At 33.3% G+C, this 17,700-nt stretch overlaps 7 protein-coding genes across 9 annotated transcripts; 4 read left to right on the top strand and 3 right to left on the bottom strand.

Annotated features, from left to right (window-relative positions):
• Positions 1-78: 78 nt before the first annotated feature.
• LOC100648859 (probable phospholipid hydroperoxide glutathione peroxidase) lies at positions 79-1,829 on the bottom strand. 2 transcript variants are annotated; one of them, XM_003395494.4, is made up of 4 exons: positions 1,790-1,829; positions 1,280-1,420; positions 1,138-1,176; positions 79-794 (listed from the first exon to the last, which is right to left on the bottom strand). In XM_003395494.4, exons 3-4 carry the CDS (start codon positions 1,142-1,144, stop codon positions 190-192), a joined length of 612 nt encoding a protein of 203 aa, XP_003395542.1. In that variant the 5' UTR covers positions 1,145-1,176; positions 1,280-1,420; positions 1,790-1,829; the 3' UTR covers positions 79-189. The 2 variants fall into 2 exon arrangements, with proteins under 2 accessions (XP_003395542.1, XP_003395541.1); XM_003395493.4 differs by lacking the exon at positions 1,790-1,829 and having other exon boundaries at positions 1,280-1,483.
• A 64-nt stretch (positions 1,830-1,893) lies between these two features.
• LOC100648745 (pre-mRNA-splicing factor ISY1 homolog) lies at positions 1,894-3,661 on the top strand. Its single transcript, XM_003395492.4, has 4 exons — positions 1,894-2,183; positions 2,266-2,288; positions 2,379-2,697; positions 2,796-3,661. The coding sequence occupies exons 1-4, from the start codon at positions 2,181-2,183 to the stop codon at positions 3,162-3,164; spliced, it is 714 nt and encodes a 237-aa protein (XP_003395540.3). The 5' UTR covers positions 1,894-2,180; the 3' UTR covers positions 3,165-3,661.
• On the bottom strand, positions 3,142-9,721 carry LOC100649171 (synaptotagmin-14). 2 transcript variants are annotated; one of them, XR_001098715.3, is made up of 9 exons: positions 9,458-9,721; positions 8,157-8,345; positions 7,809-7,943; positions 7,659-7,717; positions 7,214-7,390; positions 6,823-7,143; positions 6,345-6,728; positions 5,647-6,230; positions 3,142-5,343 (listed from the first exon to the last, which is right to left on the bottom strand). XR_001098715.3 is itself a non-coding variant. In XM_012308599.3 (8 exons), the coding sequence occupies exons 1-8, from the start codon at positions 9,489-9,491 to the stop codon at positions 6,018-6,020; spliced, it is 1,512 nt and encodes a 503-aa protein (XP_012163989.1). In that variant the 5' UTR covers positions 9,492-9,721; the 3' UTR covers positions 3,142-6,017. The 2 variants fall into 2 exon arrangements, 1 of the variants encoding a protein (XP_012163989.1); XM_012308599.3 differs by having other exon boundaries at positions 3,142-6,230.
• Positions 9,722-10,326: 605 nt separating this feature from the next.
• LOC100649374 (probable cardiolipin synthase (CMP-forming)) lies at positions 10,327-12,432 on the top strand. Its single transcript, XM_003395498.4, is given in 5 exon segments — positions 10,327-10,742; positions 11,057-11,398; positions 11,473-11,730; positions 11,804-12,067; positions 12,070-12,432. Coding segments are annotated over 4 exon segments (897 nt in total). The 5' UTR covers positions 10,327-10,742; positions 11,057-11,068; the 3' UTR covers positions 12,115-12,432.
• Positions 12,062-13,453, bottom strand: LOC100649497 (complex I intermediate-associated protein 30, mitochondrial). The gene is made up of 2 exons (XM_012308605.3): positions 12,833-13,453; positions 12,062-12,755 (listed from the first exon to the last, which is right to left on the bottom strand). The coding sequence occupies exons 1-2, from the start codon at positions 13,180-13,182 to the stop codon at positions 12,227-12,229; spliced, it is 879 nt and encodes a 292-aa protein (XP_012163995.1). The 5' UTR covers positions 13,183-13,453; the 3' UTR covers positions 12,062-12,226.
• A 92-nt stretch (positions 13,454-13,545) lies between these two features.
• Positions 13,546-17,676, top strand: LOC100649056 (polyribonucleotide nucleotidyltransferase 1, mitochondrial). The gene is made up of 8 exons (XM_012308604.3): positions 13,546-13,834; positions 13,982-14,893; positions 14,974-15,147; positions 15,218-15,411; positions 15,494-15,654; positions 15,730-16,041; positions 16,122-16,506; positions 17,367-17,676. The coding sequence occupies exons 1-8, from the start codon at positions 13,686-13,688 to the stop codon at positions 17,390-17,392; spliced, it is 2,313 nt and encodes a 770-aa protein (XP_012163994.3). The 5' UTR covers positions 13,546-13,685; the 3' UTR covers positions 17,393-17,676.
• LOC110119285 (cytochrome b-c1 complex subunit 9) lies at positions 16,513-17,676 on the top strand. The gene is made up of 2 exons (XM_020863013.2): positions 16,513-17,087; positions 17,367-17,676. Exons 1-2 carry the CDS (start codon positions 16,950-16,952, stop codon positions 17,499-17,501), a joined length of 273 nt encoding a protein of 90 aa, XP_020718672.1. The 5' UTR covers positions 16,513-16,949; the 3' UTR covers positions 17,502-17,676.
• Positions 17,677-17,700: the final 24 nt, after the last annotated feature.

Below are 17,700 nucleotides of genomic sequence, written 5' to 3'. Positions count from 1 at the left end.
TGGAGAAAACTATTTATTTGTATATCGTTTCATATATATGTACAGTGTCTTAAATCTTAAGAAAAAATTGAAATCTCATTGTATAGAAACAATTTTTATTTCTATTGATAATGCAAAGGATGTCAAAAATATTACAATATACGACAAACTATTGCTGATAATTAAAACTGAATTAAGAAAGCAGGGAACTTAGAAATACTTCTGCAATTCTGATTCCATTTCAAGAGGACTGGTAGTTGGTGCATGTCTGGCAACAACTTTTCCTTCTTTGTTAATGATGAATTTAGTAAAGTTCCATTTGATGCTATCATCTATAAATCCACCTGCCTGTTTCTTCAACCATTTCCATAATGGATGCGCATTATCTCCATTAACATCAATTTTTTGAAACAGATCAAAAGTAACGTTATATTTTTTGACAAAATTTAAGATTTCTGTGGAATCGCCTGGTTCTTGGCCACCAAATTGATTTGATGGGAATGCTAGAATCCTTAAACCTTCCACCTCACTATACTTTTCATACAATTGTACTAGTTCTTTATAATGTCTATCTGTAAATCCACAGTTGCTAGCAACATTAACAATTATACAAACATGCCCGTGATATTTATTCAGCATAACTTCTTTTCCATGTATATCTGTAGCATGAAAGTCATAAATGGAAGTAGCTGATTTCCAATTTTTGTCTTGATTAAAAGAAGCTAAAGTTGTAGCACTACATTGTTCTTCTTTATTGTTTTCGCAATTCTGTGCTATCACTCCGTAAAAGCATAGGACTGTTAAAAATACCAATTCTACAAAAAAAGAAAGAAACTTGATTAGTAAGTTATCTAAAGAATCTAAAATGTAAAAATTGTTATAAAAAACAGCACTGTTCAGTTAATGTTTCTTAATATATTTTTTAATAAATATCTACCGTTTCTTAAAATTAAAACTGACCAGACAAAAACTGACAAAACTGAAAAGACAAAAGGAAATAAACAAATTCACGCGACTCTGTGTCTTCTACGCTACATAATACCTAATTAAATATCCCGAAATGTTCATTAAGTATCATTAAATTAGCATTAAAAGGTTAATCTTCAACGTTATTTCTAATCAAAATATTCAAAATGATATTAAAACAATATTACTTACTCTGCATTTTTAATCAAATGTTGTTATCCTGTATCCAGACTTGAATAAAAAAAAACTTTCTTATTAATCTTTATCATATTATCGTATTAAATATTATCCCAAAGATATTTAAGATACAATTGAAAATATTAATATACTTTACCTTATCACTACTGTTCGATGGAAGCGTCCGTACTCTTCAACGCTTTGAACACAAATGCGTCGATCTTTCCTTTGTCTAAAGTCTAGAATTCTTAAGAAACTCGAACTTGAAACACACGAACACACTGAACTCTGTCCAATCCTGTTCTTGAATACATACATACTATATAGCATCGTGGATTCTGGAATGCTAATAGAATAAAACAACGAAATTTTATTCTGCATTCATTATCCATCTCAGAACATATTATGGAACTATAATATTTAGTTTAACATAGACAATTTCTATAAACAATCAATGACAGTAGTAATATTGAACCTATAATTGTTTCATATTATATATTGCTTTTTTACGAATTAACGACAGAATATTACAATTACACAATTATTTTAAATCTCTAATTCTACTAAAACAATCATAAACAAAAATAAAAATTATGATTAAAACATGATTTTTCTTTTTCTCTATTATGAATTAGGCAGGAACATGTATAAATATATATATACACACAATAAAAAACTGCGTCATTTAATATCAAGAGGTTTTGTCGATTTATTTTGTTCGATGCACACGAAACTACTTTACGTGCACCTGATAAACTCGTTGTTGTATATACGATAACATAACCTTAAAGGTACAACAGAATCATAACCTATAAACTACGATCACATAAACGTTTATATGATTGTGCTGCACATTATACTTTGTCATTTGTCATCGGCTACAAAATAAAATTAAATTTATTGTTGTTATAATAAATAACATAAGAAGATGAGGCAATAACATTGTTCAAACATTCTAAATTAACATAAGTTTACTTGGAAAAACTTACAGATTATACATATCTAAGTATTTGGACAGTACTAAATTGTTTTATTGAACATTGTTATTTATATAAAAAATGGTAAGTGTAGTAAACGTTGTTACATATTACAAGAAATTAATTATATTCTTTTAATATACTTAATTAATGTTATTTCTTTCAGGCGCGGAACGCGGAAAAGGCTATGTAAGTATCATAAAAAGAAGATATTTGCTTGAATATAATTTATAAATTCTTCTGTTTTTTATATTTATTTAAACATTCGTTTTTTAACAGGACCACTCTTGCTCGGTGGAGAGCTGCACAAAGCAACGAAGGAGCCAGAAAGGAACAGGAAAGAAGACCATATTTAGCTTCTGAATGTAGAGACTTGCGAAAAGCAGAAAAGTGGAGAATGCAAATAATTAGAGAAATTGCAAAAAAGGTTGCACAGATTCAAAATGCTGGTCTAGGGGAATTTCGAATTCGAGATTTGAATGATGAGATTAATAAATTGTTGAGAGAAAAACGACATTGGGAGGCTCAGATAAAAGAATTAGGTGGGCCTGATTATTCCAGAGTAGGACCACGTATGCTAGACCACGAAGGTCGTGAGGTATAACGTGTTTTTAATCTTGCTATATTGCTCTATTTTTAATAATAATAAATAGTAAGTAATAGAAGAAGGTAACATGTAATTATTACAACATTTAGGTTCCTGGAAACCGTGGTTACAAATATTTTGGAGCAGCGAAAGAACTACCAGGTGTTAGAGAATTATTTGAACAAGAACCACCGCCTCCACCTCGTAAAACACGCGCTGAGTTAATGAAGGACATCGATGCTGATTATTATGGTTACAGAGACGACGATGATGGAATTTTGTCGCCTTTGGAACAGAAAGCTGAACAGGAAGCAAGGAAAAAAACAGTGCAGGAATGGCTAACACAAAACGAGAAACAGCCAGAAGTAGAAGAAGAAATCGAAACAACTGCACAAAAAGCAATACCGTCGCAACAAGATATTCAGGAAGCGTTACTTGCAAGAAAAAAACAAGAACTATTAGAGAAATATGTACTTTGACAAGTTTTATTTCTTTTTCTTTATGTATTCAGTAACAACTATTTGTAAGTTTATTCGTTTAATTGTATTAGAGTACACTTTTATAAAACGCGACAGATATAATATAATTATTATTAATTTAATAACATTGATTAAGGTAATTATTTTGTGCAGTAGACGTTCAAACTTCAATTAATTCTTATCGAGAATGAGTGCTGTAGATAAAATATAGATAAAAATCCAACTTTAGTCTGTTTATAATCCTCGCGATCTTTAAAGATTTTTCTTTTTGTTGTATATATATATGTATATATATATATGTGTGTATATATATATATATATGTATATATATCCTTTTTCATCAACTTTGTAAGCACTGGACACTCGAGAAAGCGACACAATAGAATAGAACATCAGAGAACAAGACAATATGAATTATCGAAATGTAAGAATTTGTTCACCTCATACATTCATAATTGCCAAACATTGTTGAATAAATAAAATTCAATAACTTTGTACACTCTGTCTAATCAATGCCTTAAATGTCTTTGGCCAAGCATTCTTCGTTTCATCGCCATTGAATCATCCCGCGAAAAGCCGGTTATTTGCTTTAAAATAGTTCGATGCAATTACAACTATATTGTAACAAATTGAGAACAATCAAAGGCATAGAAATTACCCTGAAAAACCTCTACTCGTTAATTAAGAGTACATATCGATCACAAATATTTCAAAAACATTCTGTTCTTGCCCGCATCAGGTTCGACCCATCCGCGATGAGAGACCGAGGACTCTCTTTCTACATCATTCTCACGCAAATCTCTGATCCTCGTAGTTAATATCGTGTTGCTTATAAACAGACTGTACAATATACAATTATGTTACCAAGACTCAGAAGTGGAGAAAGTATCCTAAGAACGTTAGCTAAAATCCCGGTACGCTTAAAACTTTTCTCAAAGTAGAGAATAATTCTATCGCTCGCTTTCACGCTACGTATCTTCCTCGCTGTTGCTTTCTCTTCTCGCTTCCTGAAAACGCTAAAAGTTGGATGAGATGCACCAACAAACGCACATCACTACGATATTATCGATTATCGATGATTATGCTAAATCCGAAAGCGCTAAAAGTACCTCTTTAAAACTGCGTTTGAGAAGAGCATTGTAAAAAGAACGTCTGCACATTTGATACGAGAAAATTCATGCACATACATAGTAAACAAACGAAAAAGAAACTTCTGAGTCCTTGCAATCGCGTTATACATTGTCTAAATATGTAAAACGAGAGAATAGTTCGAGCATGGATTAATCATCGTTAATCACCTAAACGCTAAGCTTGAAAAAGTCAAGCGTTAAACGATTCACAGCATCTGGTAATTTTTTTATCCATTAATCAGTCGCCTGCTTCGTCCGGTATCCAATTCCCTCTAATATAAACGCGTGGAAAAAACATTTCTACATAACCTATCGTACTCACACGATAATGTATACTACTAGTTTAATAGTAATATCAACTCTACGATCACATCTGCGTTTACGAGGTGCGTTTTGCGAGTTTATTGTGCGTCGTTTAATTGTGAATCTGTCCTCGTATACGTTCCCCTTTATATCCCATCGATTAACTATAACCCCTCGACGCTACTAATTGATTAACCGATATCCTGTATACATGAAACGTTCGTAAAGTTAGGATACGTAAATGTAAGCACGTTGTTACACGTATCAAGGATACGACAATGAATTATGAAACTTCACAACGTGCTTTGCTGATACTATCAAATATGTATTACTAAATTAAGGATATACGTATATATATGTATAAATAATAGTACGCAGAAAAGAGAAACGAACAAACGAAACCTGAGTATGTAGGAAATTAGAAAAATTGTGTACAGCCTTGACTTTCTCTCGAAACATTATTCGCTGCCCCCATACTTACTCCACGCAGTAAGGGGTTAATTCGTTTCGCGCGTCAATCCATTCTCGAACCATGTGATCGAAACAACAAGATTCGTGGTATCGATTCGAACGAACAAGCATTGTAAATCGAATATTCCGCTGAAAGTGTCGCGGAGCGAGAGAGGAAAAGTTACGTTTGCTTAGTTAGCTCGTCCAAAGGAGAACGGCTAGAGGATCGCGGTTCATAATGGGCTCTCGACTTGGCTGGGTATCCCACGACGATTCTCCGTCGACGGACACGCGGCCTAAAAAGGGTGAAAGGCACAAAGTAAAAAATAAACGATTAAAGTTGGCTCAGGCACATATCGAATCGAAGTCGTTTTCGCGGTCCATCTGCTAATGTATTATACGTTCGACTTTTGGGACCGACAAAATGCGTGTTTGCATATTTGTAACGTGTACGTATGTGTGCACGTGTAATTGAAATATGTTTTACGTATATGTAAGTAGGTAAACGTGTATATACATATACGTGTACGTGTGCGTATGGATCATGTATGTGTTATGCGTTTACGTTCTTTCTTTGTTTGCATATGTAATATACATACGTAATATGTATGTTGAAAACACCCTCAACTCCGTCCGGCGTATCAAAAAGGAATGTACTTGGTACATCGATAGAGTTTTGAACTCAGAGTTACCACGTGCTAAAATTATGATAGCTCTGATTCGCAGGATCAACAGATCGACATATTGACTTCTGTGTTCCGTTCGGGCAGTACAGGCTTTATCTCCAATAAAGAACAGCCGCGTTTGTCTTGAAAAATTCAGTTGCTCTTCTACACGATCAGTCGTATATAACGGTACGCAATCGGGGACCGTAATCTGCACCGTGTTCTATCTGTCAAACCATATCGTTATCGTTAACAACATCGTAAAATGTATTTCCGTTACAGGAACTCTTTCGTGATCGGATGTTTCAAGGACGCAGCAACGAGTGCCAGCGTTGTACTTGCGCCGGTTGTCTTGCTGCACGCATATCGTTCCAATGTTGAAGCTCCTCCGTACCGGAACTGTTTAATCCCAAACTGAGCCAACCGATCATTTCTCTTCCCTTTCTTCCCATTCCGCCTCTTCGTCGATTGTAAACCGATAGAAAGAGAGTTACATCTCCAAGTTGAAACAGAGCAACCTAAACAGCCATTATGGGTATAACGTTTAATCAGATTCGTTTTAAAAGGAGGAGAGAATATCTGTTTGAATAATTTTCCATCGAGTTGAATTATTTAATTAGCTGTAAGCTTACTTGGAATATAAATGTTTCCTTGTACAGAGGATTCGGCTGAGCCCGTTTCAGACCAGTTTTCGATCGTTCCATTTCGTGACCATTGCTATCCATGAGAGCGAGCTTAACATACGTGTCGGGTGGTTTCGTGTCGTTCCCGCCGCCACCCCGAAAATGAGATCCTTTAATTATTTCTACCGATAAACGTCCAGTAGTCCCGTTATACGCCAAGCCTATTAAAATTTCTGCCACGCTTCCGCCCTTCATACTACTGCCGTAAGGAGGTACAGTATGCGACGCGTAAGTTGGCACACGTGCAGTAGGTGATGCGTATGATTGAACTGATTGCTGTGATCCCGTGGAATCGCTACGAGTCAAACTACTAGTTGTTCCCCAATCTTGTACCTGTGAAAATCACGTTCATTCTACCGTTATTTTCTTCGACATTGAGGATCGGAAAAAAGACAACTACGGATATTATTGCATATAGATGTTTTACCGAAGAAAAAGGTGGAGGTTGTAGCGTTAACCAAAGCGTAGTTTCAAGCTGAAGATTGATCTGATCGAAGGAGACTCTAGCTTCGCCTAGTAATCTCTCTCGTCGCATTCTTCCGCCCCATAGATACACTCTTAGACGTACGCCCATGGCGTTTACGTCCTCTGGATTTACACGTGGAAGCAGAAAACTTTCCATGTACTGTGGAGACGTGCCCTGGCGTACTCGAGTTTTACGGCGTTGCTTCTTCGATGGTAACAGCACGAGCCGCACTTGACTACCGCCTATACCTTCCGGGTAATTTCGTCCTTGCAGCACATGAACCTACAAAATAAGGAAACTCGTTGGTTTCGATTGAATCGTAAACGAATTTTCCAATGAAATTTATACGAACCGTCATCTCGCGCATCGGTGCATCATATAGGAAAGCGACTTCCAAGCTACCCACTTCTTCGGTGATGGTACCCATTGTTGTAATAACGTCGTTGGTAGTCGAACCATTTTGCTCAACCTCTACCTCTTGTTCTCTGTTATCGAGAATAATACCAGAGGCCCCGACTTCTACCACACACTGTGTATCAAACGAAATCATTCGATTCGTTTAAAAAAAGTTCATTTTAAAAGCATACCGAATCAGATGTCTTCAAGTATCGTGTTAATGCATAGAATAGGTCACCAACAACGATATTATGCGGTTAGAACGTTGCGTGATAAAATACGCACGGATATCCGGCCGCCGGTTAATTATTTACGCGACAATCGTGTAGATTGGGAACGCGATATTCGATCGCGCAACGTGACAACGCCGTTTTAACTATAAACTTTTTATTCTCATTCACCTGTTGTTGATCGCTGGGCGAGTGTTCTTCCGTGCAGCTGCTGGAGGTAGTGCCGGCATCTGAAACGGCGATACACGATCGATGAGGAACGAACGCAAACTTAATGAAAGAGAGCATAAAGAAAAAAAATTGGATAAAGAAAGAACTAACCCAGAATGGTCGGTCCATCCTCCGCTTGGATAGTCAAAGTATCCGGCGGTGGATGAGAATGCGAATTCAGTCGACGAAGGACGTCCTCTTCCGAATCGGAACTAGTCTCTGGATCCGAATAGGAAAATGCCTTCCCTGCCGAGTTTCAACATTAAACCCAACTTTCGGTTAGGTTCGTTTAATTTCAGGTACAAAGTAGCTGATAACGATCTTTGAAAGGACTGGAAGCGGGGATCACATATAGAAAAATCGCGCCTGCTTCTGGATCGGTATTATGTGTGTACTTTTCCAGCAATTTCAAAGTAAGCAGTAAAAAGCACAGGATCAGATCGTTCGTCGACAACCTACCTATGTTTTTTGCAATCTGTGAGGTGGAGCCGTTGTTAGGCTCGCAGAGGGGCACGCAAACGCCACCGAAAAGGGTGGTCGTGGATGGTGGAGTGAAACACCATTTGCGTGACAAATACAAGAACAGAGCCAACAGGAGGACCACGAAGCCAGCTACGGCACCCAGAAATGCTGTCGCTTCCACAGGTACTGTAATGTCGATCGATCGTGAGAATGACTGGTTGGAACAAACTATTGGTCGTATATATTATTTATCGTCCTACGAATAATCAATCATAAATGAAAAAGAGCTAATAGAGGGAAGGGAAACGAGATGGGAAGAATCGTGAAAAAAAAAGGAAGGACGCGATGGAACGGACCGGACGGAAGGTTCCGTGCAAAAAGCACGATCAAAAAGGGTACAGGCAAAGCATAAGTTATTTATTGACTACGGAGAAAAGGCGTTCACCCATACACCGATTAAATCTTTCTCTCGAACGGCGGTCGTACGTGTCATTGATGTATCGAACGCGTTAAAACAGCAGCGACACATTACGTCGTAATGACCTGGAATAATTAACCACCGCTCGTCTTATCGCGGAAACCACTGCACGATATTACATACCGAGTACGGTTAATGAATCACGGTACAAAGATCTGTCGAAATCCTTTACATCCGTCTCCTTTCGTCGAAGATATCGTTGAAATATCGTCATAAACGGAAGCAAATGCTAACTAAAATTGTTGATTTCCATCGACTATCAACGATAACTTGGATATAACGATATTACCACACATTCAACTATAAAGAATCGACAGAATTGTTACTCGTTGTAATTCAATAAAAAATTAAGAGGGAAAAGAAAACTGTAGGGGAGGAGACATTATTCAAAATGAATGTATTTCGAAATAATTTTAATTTGCGCAATGCGGAAACCGTGGCATGCATTTACGTTCTAATCATTCTCGATTAATCAAAAAGAACGACGTATGTGGAACATTTTATGTATGTAGAACCTGGTAATGTGTCAAGGGATTGCTGTCACGTCACACGAATTAGTTTCATTGGAAATTGTTGAATGATTCGAGAAACTATTAGAAGCATCATGATGTATTTAGATGGCGAAAAAACGTCGAAAGGGATGCGTGCTCTATTCAGGTTTTAATAACTCTATCACGATCGAACGTTGTTCGTTAACGAATCGATTCACGATCATCGATATTTTAAGGTCAATGTTTCCGTATCGAAGTGTACCAAGTCACATCTGAACAGTTGAATTCGTTAAAAGAGTTATAGACAAAGTAGAAGATAGTGGACTTACCCGCCAGAAAATGGTCTGATCCTGCCAGAATCATGCTCGCCCTTGTGTCACATTAAAACCTTCTTACGTGGTTCTGTCGACAGGCCGCGACAAATCTTCCGCGAATAATAAATTCATTATCCACTCGATGTGGAATTGTCCAATACTCGTGGTTGTTCACGATCACCCAGAAGCGTGGTTATAAGACAGTCGAATAATAATACGTGGGCGGGGATGTACACAGCACTCTGTTGCTCGTCGAGTCGTGCGCCTGCAATACTGTGACCAGTTATACGCATGCGCTTCATGGGCACGCATTCTTACGGTGAAAATTTCTTTCAACAGAGATTCTCATTTTAACACAATTTACACTTCTTTGACATGAAGTTCGTAATTCAATTTTTATACGCAGTACATTCTTTCATTCTGAGAATATACTTATTGATTATTCTAGCGAACAATTATACAACTATCTTCTGCTTAATTAACGAAAGATAGTATATTTTCCGACGACATATATATACACATACCATTAGATGAAATGGACTGAGATTCTAAATTTTATCTTTTTCTTTTGTCATATTTTATTCCTTTACATTTATCTTTTACTCGTTAAATAAATATTCTCATCTATCGTATTCCTAATCATCTAACCGTAATGATGCGATCATATTTTTGCATACACCATTTGAGAAATAAGTTAATTAAAGAACTGACATTATTGATTATGAATAAACGAACTAGATCACTTACGAATAGAAAAATTAATTTAAAAAATCATAAAAAATATTGAATATTACATAATGTACAGAATAATGTAAAGTAAAGAAATACCAAGTACGTGCGTACTTCTCATAGCATAAGGTACTGTCTACTGTTATTATTTTAATATAAGAATTTAAGCGTGAATATTGAAAAACGATTATGGTTCTCGTTATTGATAATCAATGTTTTATAAACATATCATAAATTCATCTGTTTAAAAAATAGGAACTATTTTCCTTGTTATTGTGTACAATTTTAAATGCATTTCATTTCATTAGTTGAAATAGTATTAGCACGAAACTCCCCCCTCGTAAAACCTACTACGATTTTATAGTGTTTACGATTTACTAACTTAATTTTAACTGATATGAATATTATTCAATCGGTTGTAACTAGCTCAACTTATCTTTGAAATGGAAGAATTAAGAATAAAAATAATAATATTAATGTAAATGTAACTAATTTCTTTTTATTTTTACAAAAACGATAGTTTTTTCTTTTCCGTTATATTCAAAGGCGAAAGATATTTAACTTGACACAGGTAAGCCTTATATGTGGTGGAACAACATAACCTCAAGAATGAAATCTCTTTTTCATAAAACCATATAATACATTTTTTTACTATAAAGTTTTTGTAATTATTAAGCTGTATCACGTTTATTACATAACAGTTCATAATAAATATATTATTAATTTAATAATTACTAGTTAACTTAATAAATACTATAATCAGAAGATATTACTTTCTTCCTTAATAACTCGTTTTTAAATAATTTTAAATTTTGTAGAAAATAATATTTTTACTAATGATAATTTACTATCATTGCCTTTACCATTGTATCGTTTTAAAAACAGGAATAATCAATTATGAACCAATTTACAATACTACGCTTCAAACAATCTACAATTTCAAGTAGGTACTGGTTAGAAAGGTGTTTGAGGCAATATTTGGTGTATCATGCAAGAGTATATTCTAATGGAATTAATAATCATAAAAATTACATTGTCAAAAAGGAAGATATCAATAGGAGAAAAGCATTAAGGTTACAGATACTGCAAGATATTAAACAAACTAAACGGAAAGTAGAAGTAATTATTGACAAAGAAAACATTTGGACTGTACCAAATATTCTTTGTATGGGACGAATTGTAACATCGCCATATTTAAGTTACTTAATTTTGTCACAAGATTACCAGGTAAAATGTTATAATATTAAATGCATATTTATTCATTATATTCATTATATATATTATTTGTTCATATATTATAGATAGCATTGTGGCTATTAATAATTGCTGGGTTTAGTGATTTAGCTGATGGATGGATTGCACGTACATGGACATCACAAGCTTCTAAGCTTGGCACTTTTTTAGATCCTGCTGCAGATAAGTTACTAGTAGGTACTCTGTTCCTATCTTTGGCCTGGGTAGGATTGGTTCCTATTCCTTTAACGTGTCTTGTCATTGCAAGAGATGTTGCCTTGATTTCAGCCGTTTCTTACATAAGATACCAATCTTTACCTCCTCCGGTATGTATAGATTACAACATTATGAACAGAAAAATATTTAAATGATTATGCTTATTTACAAAATATGTTTCAGAAAACTTTGGCCAGATATTTTGATCCTACATATGCAACAGTACAATTAGCTCCAACATATATAAGTAAAATTAATACTGCTATTCAGTTGTCGTTTGTTGCTGGAACACTAGCTGCACCCATATTTCATTTCGTAAATCATCCAGCTTTAGAAATTTTTTGTTATGTAACGGCAGTAACAACATTAGCAGGAGGTGTAAGTTATTTGATATCAAAAAATACATACAAATTCGTAAGGAAAAAGACTTCAACAAAATCATCTAATTAAATACATGTATTAATGATCATAATAACATCGTTTATTGTTTCTAAATTTATTATTTACTTTGTATAATAGACGTTATTTAAATATCTACTATGTATGTATACAACTCAAATTAATAAAAACTTTGTTTTTATTTTGTAATTCCTCTATAAAAACAGATTACAAATTGGCCGCTATGTCTTTTACCTTATATGTTTCATATGCAAATTCTTCGAAATTATTTGTATTGAAACAAACTCCAATATAATCAATTTCTAATCTGAAAGGCCCTGGCTTTTTATCAGCAATTGTAATTCCAAAATTTGTAATGTAATTCTGACACATAGCACATTGATTTTCATTAATTTGTCCTTTTGAACTAAATACAAATTTTGAAAAAGGGACTCTGATTATTTGCCAATAGGGGCCGCCTCTTGTATACATTACGTAATGATAACAATCATATTGCGTTATGTCCATATTTCCTTTTTGTAAAATATTTAACATGTAACATCTACCATCTCCTCTAACTCGTAAAACAACTTCATTATGATGTTGCCAATCATAGTAGTACTGTTGACCAAAAGATCTATATCTTGGAGCTGAAGTGATATTGCAGTAGCCAGCATTTGTAGTTCGACCGTCTTTGGGTATACGGGTATCTAATATACCATGGAATATTCCAGTGCCATAAGACGATAGTTCTAATCTAAAAATAATAGACATTTTGTGAATTAGTTTAAATCTTTCCAAGATGTAACAGCATAAAAAATATTGTATAGTTACTTAGCAGCTGAATAACCATGATGATAATCCTTATCAGAATTTACAATCCATTGATCCAAGGATTTTTGAGTTCCATCAAACTTCCATATATTATTAATTTCATTTACTGCAAAGTTACATGGATATATACTGTAGTTATCCCATATTTCTTGAATAAACAATTTACAGTTACTCTTAAATAAATCAGACACTTTTCGTAATTTCTGTGAAAAGGTCAATTTTTTGTGTTTATCAATAGGTTTATCATATATTACCGGATATTGTGATCTAAATGGTTCAAAAAACGTTCTTTTAATGATCAGAGTATTTCTACAACGAAGTTTTAGTATACGAAAAATACTATTTTCCATATTTTCGTTTTCACAATTAAATTGAAATAACAATTTCGTTAATCATCACAGAATTCACATGTATTAAATATACAAAAATTTCAATCAATATGTCGCAGAATTTGTCGCAACAACTACATATTATATCGTAACTTGTAACTATAGCTTTCAGTTTAATCAAAGATCAATTTGTAATATTTCTTCTCCTTTCTCGTTTTTATAACCGTTAAATTTTAATTCTAATTTTAATGGATACTATAAGTACCATAATTTTTTGTAACTATTTCGATAAAAAAAATATAGTAATCTGATAGTACATATCATTAATTATCAATTACGAAAATGTAGTGAGATTTGACAGATTTTATTAGAAAGGAAATATCAGTATTTATTAATAAGATAAAGTATAATCATATATTGCAGTTAATAAAAAAGTTGCTATGATAGAATCTTTTCTTATTAAATGTTGGCGGTTATGATTAGATTGAAATTTTGGAACCAATGAAAGCAAATTCAATGTAAGAATGGCACTGTTTAGGCATAGTAAGTTATTAAACATTAGAAATTTAAGTTTTTTACGTTTGAAAAGTCATAACAAGAATGAAAATACATTTCAAGTTAAATTTATATCGAGCAATGCTGTAGAAAACATAGATATAAAGTTATCTAATGGGTAAATATATCACGTGTTTCTTAACCTAAACGTTATGTATAAATAATACAGTAATATAATAGCGAAAATATATAGTTATTTAAATAAAATATATTGTTACGTGCTTCATTCCATATTTATTATTATTTCTTCCAAATATTCCTTCAGATCAGAAATTACACTATCAAGTGGGAAATATGCACGATTTACATCTGGAAGTGTTACTGCTAAACTTGGCGATACATCAGTCATGACTACTGTGGTTAGGAAAAATGAACCATGCAATGATTCTGTAATTCCATTAACTGTGAACTACAGACAAAAAGCTTCTGCAATTGGACGTATACCAACAAATTTTCTTCGTAGAGAAATAGGTTTCACAGATCATGAGATCCTTGTTAGCAGATTAATAGATAGATCTGTACGTCCTTTGTTTCAGCCAGAATACTGCTATGAAACACAAATAGTATGTAATTTATTAGCTATTGATGGAATTAATAATCCAGATATATTATGCATTAATGCTGCCTCTGCAGCTTTAAGTATTTCGGATATTCCATGGATGGGACCTGTAGCGGCCGTAAGAGTTGGTTTAATTGACGATAAATATATAATTAATCCTACGAAACGTGATCTTCAGACAAGTAAATTAAATCTTGTACTGTCATCTATGTCCAAAAATTTAATTGTCATGATAGAAGGATCGGCAGATGATATTTTAGAGCCAGAACTTCGAAAAGCAATAAAAATAGGTGCTAAAGAATGTCAAATAATTATACAATCTATACAAAAATTACAAAATCGTGTTGGCAAACCTAAATTACAAATTAACAAAGACAGTGGATTAAACAATGATGTGGAAGAGTTTGTAAAAAATTTTGCAGAGCATGAAATACGTAAAATTTTTAGTTGTCATTCTCACGACAAAATTTCGCGAGACACTGCTATTTTTGATCTTAGAGATAGGATGTTAAAAAGTATAACAGATCGTAGTACAGATTTTATTAAAAATGCTGCAGAAGCTTTTAATAAAATTTCTAAGAAAAATTTTAGATCTTTAATATTTGAAACAGATATAAGGTAGTTTTTGTTTATAAAAAAGAAATCTAATTACGATTATAAGTTACTAAAAATTATTGAATGTGTGTAAATAATTTTAGATGTGACGGTCGTGGAACAGATGACTTGAGAGATATAAAATGCCAGGTTGATTTATTTCAGCCTCTTCATGGCTCAGCCTTCTTTCAACGAGGACAAACTCAAGTTTTATGCACAATAACTCTTGACAGTATAGAAAGTTCTCTTAAATTGGATAATATCTCAATGCTATCTAGGTGTGTTATATTACATATATTAATATTTTAAAAATATATATTCAATATGAATAAATATTATTTTTTGCAGTGGTATAAAAGAGAAAAATTTTTTTCTGCATTACGAATTTCCACCGTATGCTGTAAACGAAATAGGTAAAGTTGCTGGATATAATCGTAGAGAAATTGGTCATGGAGCATTAGCAGAGAGAGGATTGCGAGCGGTTATACCAAAAGATTATCCATTTGCTATAAGACTAATAAGCGAAGTATTAGAATCTAATGGTGAGTTGCTTAAATAAGAAAGAAATTATTACTTGTGGAATAGATAACTTGTAACTTAAATATTTTCGTGTTTCACTTAAAGGCTCGTCTTCTATGGCTTCTATTTGTGGTGGTAGTCTAGCATTAATGGATGCAGGTGTGCCAATATCATCTCATGTTGCTGGTGTAGCTATGGGATTAATATGTAATCCTCATGCTACTGAGTTAAAGGATAACGATTACAAAATTTTAACTGATATATCAGTAATTTCATATTGATTAACATTTGAATGTAGTTAAAAATGAAATTATTTAATTTTTTATTTCTTATACGACCAGGGTATCGAAGATCATCTTGGAGACATGGATTTTAAAATTGCGGGTACAAAAAAAGGGTTTACAGCTTTACAAGCTGATATAAAAATAGCGGGAGTCCCTTTAAAAGTGATAATGAAAGCTATCGAAAACTCAAATGCGGCTAGAAGTCAAATTATTAATATCATGAATTCAGTATTATCTACTCCAGCAAGTAACAAGAAAGAAAATAAACCTATACTTGATACCATAGAAGTACCCATTCATCAAAGGGGAAAATTTCTTGGAATCGGAGGCTCGAACATAAAAAAAATTTTATATGAAACTGGAGTTACTGTAAATTTAAAGAGGAAATAGAAACTTTAAAGATTCATTTTTGACAAAAATTAATCTATTATTTTTTTTCTTTTTTATAGATACAATTGCAAGGCGATACAACGTTTTCTATATTTGCACCTAATCAAAATGCAATGAATGAAGCCAAAGAAATGATAGATGCAATTATACAAAAAGACGTGGAACCAATATTGACATTTGGTGACATCTATACTGCAACAATAACTGAAATTCGTGAGACTGGGGTCATGGTTACATTGTATTCCTCTATGGTACCAACGTTATTACCTAATTCGCAGTTAGATCAACGTAAAATTCATCATCCTGACGTACTAGGATTGAATGTCGGAGATGAAATAAAAGTGAAATATTTTGGACGAGATCCGGTGAATGGGCGCGTTAGATTATCTCGAAAAGTGTTGCAAGGCCCAATTGTTTTTGAAAAAGACTTTAATATTATTAAAAGTTAGTAGGAATAATAGTTTAAAATTTTACTTGTACTTTTTTTTTAGCAACTAAATGTAATAATCTTTTTACATATTAATAATAATAATGAGACAATAAAAAATTATTTTACACAATTGTCGTACTATGTAAATTAAGTTACATCAAATCAAGTTACATCTACATCAAATAATGTAAATAATACTTTGTTACATAATTATTAAACGTGTATTATCTATATATTGAATCGACTTCAAAAGTTGCTTATCTTTCTTCAACAATCATTTACAAATTGGTGGAAAACTTTCGATTTTCCGGCTATCATAAATGCGAAGATTGACAACTATCGATCAATTAACTGATATCTAAATTGTTTAAAGATAGATTTCATTTTTTCCCTATTTTTTAGATTAAAGTTACAAAGATAACTACATCGAAAGTGCTTTATAAGAAGGATATTAGAAATGATTTCTCGTTTTCTTTACCGTTACATTTTTAGGCGGACATCTAGCTTCGTTCTTGGTATCGTTATCGCTTCGGCATTTTTTGAAAGAGCTTATGACCACGCTTGTGAAAGTATTTTTGAATGGATAAACGAAGGAGTACGCTGTTAATTTTCTCTCTAACATTAACTGTAAAATATTGCTTAAATTATTGGAAACTATCATTTACACGTAAAAAGAATTCGGAGATAATCATATTCTATATAACATAACATACTATAGGATTTATGTTTTTCGATCAATAAGGTTATATGTAATTAATGATCCGTTAGTTTATTTCCTATAATTTGTCTTTTCTTCACGTTGTATTTCAGTTCCCCAACTACGTGATTAACTCCATTTTATACATTACTTTCATGTATATTATCTCTTTCGCAGAGACTTTGGATGCATATAAAACATAACTATGAAAATTCACTACGGACACAGACACAGAGTGATCGTAAAGGAGCTGTCGAGGAAGAAACATTAGACTTACAGAAAGTACCTGATGAGAATGCGAGAGAAGACTGAATGTTTTGTACAAGAAGGAAATTGTATGTTTGATATATTTCGAAAGATATTTTCTCCATGGAAATACCTGCTGCATATTCGAGTTGTTGAGTTTTACGTGCATTGTGATATTCGATATTTCCGTATCATAAATGTAATCTTGTTCATGCAATATAAAGATACGGACAATTGATAATTCTGGCTTTTGTATTAATAAGGA

Source organism: Bombus terrestris, chromosome 5 (genome assembly GCF_910591885.1).
Source record: "Bombus terrestris chromosome 5, iyBomTerr1.2, whole genome shotgun sequence".
Lineage (NCBI taxonomy): Eukaryota > Metazoa > Arthropoda > Insecta > Hymenoptera > Apidae > Bombus > Bombus terrestris.
The sequence above is the reverse complement of the archived record's forward strand: the minus strand, read 5'-3'. Positions and strand labels throughout refer to the sequence as shown.

What these genes read in the sequence shown, in the direction of transcription:
- LOC100648745 (XM_003395492.4), top strand. An exon ending in CGGAACGCGGAAAAGGCTAT is followed by an intron (nt 2,289 to 2,378) that starts GTAAGTATCATA and finishes GTTTTTTAACAG; the next exon opens with GACCACTCTTGCTCGGTGGA. An exon ending in TAGACCACGAAGGTCGTGAG is followed by an intron (nt 2,698 to 2,795) that starts GTATAACGTGTT and finishes TACAACATTTAG; the next exon opens with GTTCCTGGAAACCGTGGTTA.
- LOC100649171 (XM_012308599.3), bottom strand. Translation starts at nt 9,491, where the DNA reads ATGATTCTGGCAGGATCAGACCATTTTCTGGCGG. An exon ending in GGATGGACCGACCATTCTGG is followed by an intron (nt 7,718 to 7,808) that starts GTTAGTTCTTTC and finishes TCGCCGTTTCAG; the next exon opens with ATGCCGGCACTACCTCCAGC. An exon ending in CACCGATGCGCGAGATGACG is followed by an intron (nt 7,144 to 7,213) that starts GTTCGTATAAAT and finishes CTTATTTTGTAG; the next exon opens with GTTCATGTGCTGCAAGGACG.
- LOC100649497 (XM_012308605.3), bottom strand. Translation starts at nt 13,182, where the DNA reads ATGGAAAATAGTATTTTTCGTATACTAAAACTTCGTTGTAGAAATACT. An exon ending in CATGGTTATTCAGCTGCTAA is followed by an intron (nt 12,756 to 12,832) that starts GTAACTATACAA and finishes TATTATTTTTAG; the next exon opens with ATTAGAACTATCGTCTTATG.
- LOC100649056 (XM_012308604.3), top strand. Translation starts at nt 13,686, where the DNA reads ATGGCACTGTTTAGGCATAGTAAGTTATTAAACATTAGAAATTTAAGT. An exon ending in CGAAGTATTAGAATCTAATG is followed by an intron (nt 15,412 to 15,493) that starts GTGAGTTGCTTA and finishes TTTCACTTAAAG; the next exon opens with GCTCGTCTTCTATGGCTTCT. An exon ending in AGACTTTAATATTATTAAAA is followed by an intron (nt 16,507 to 17,366) that starts GTTAGTAGGAAT and finishes TCTCTTTCGCAG; the next exon opens with AGACTTTGGATGCATATAAA.
- LOC110119285 (XM_020863013.2), top strand. Translation starts at nt 16,950, where the DNA reads ATGATTTCTCGTTTTCTTTACCGTTACATTTTTAGGCGGACATCTAGC. An exon ending in TTGAATGGATAAACGAAGGA is followed by an intron (nt 17,088 to 17,366) that starts GTACGCTGTTAA and finishes TCTCTTTCGCAG; the next exon opens with AGACTTTGGATGCATATAAA.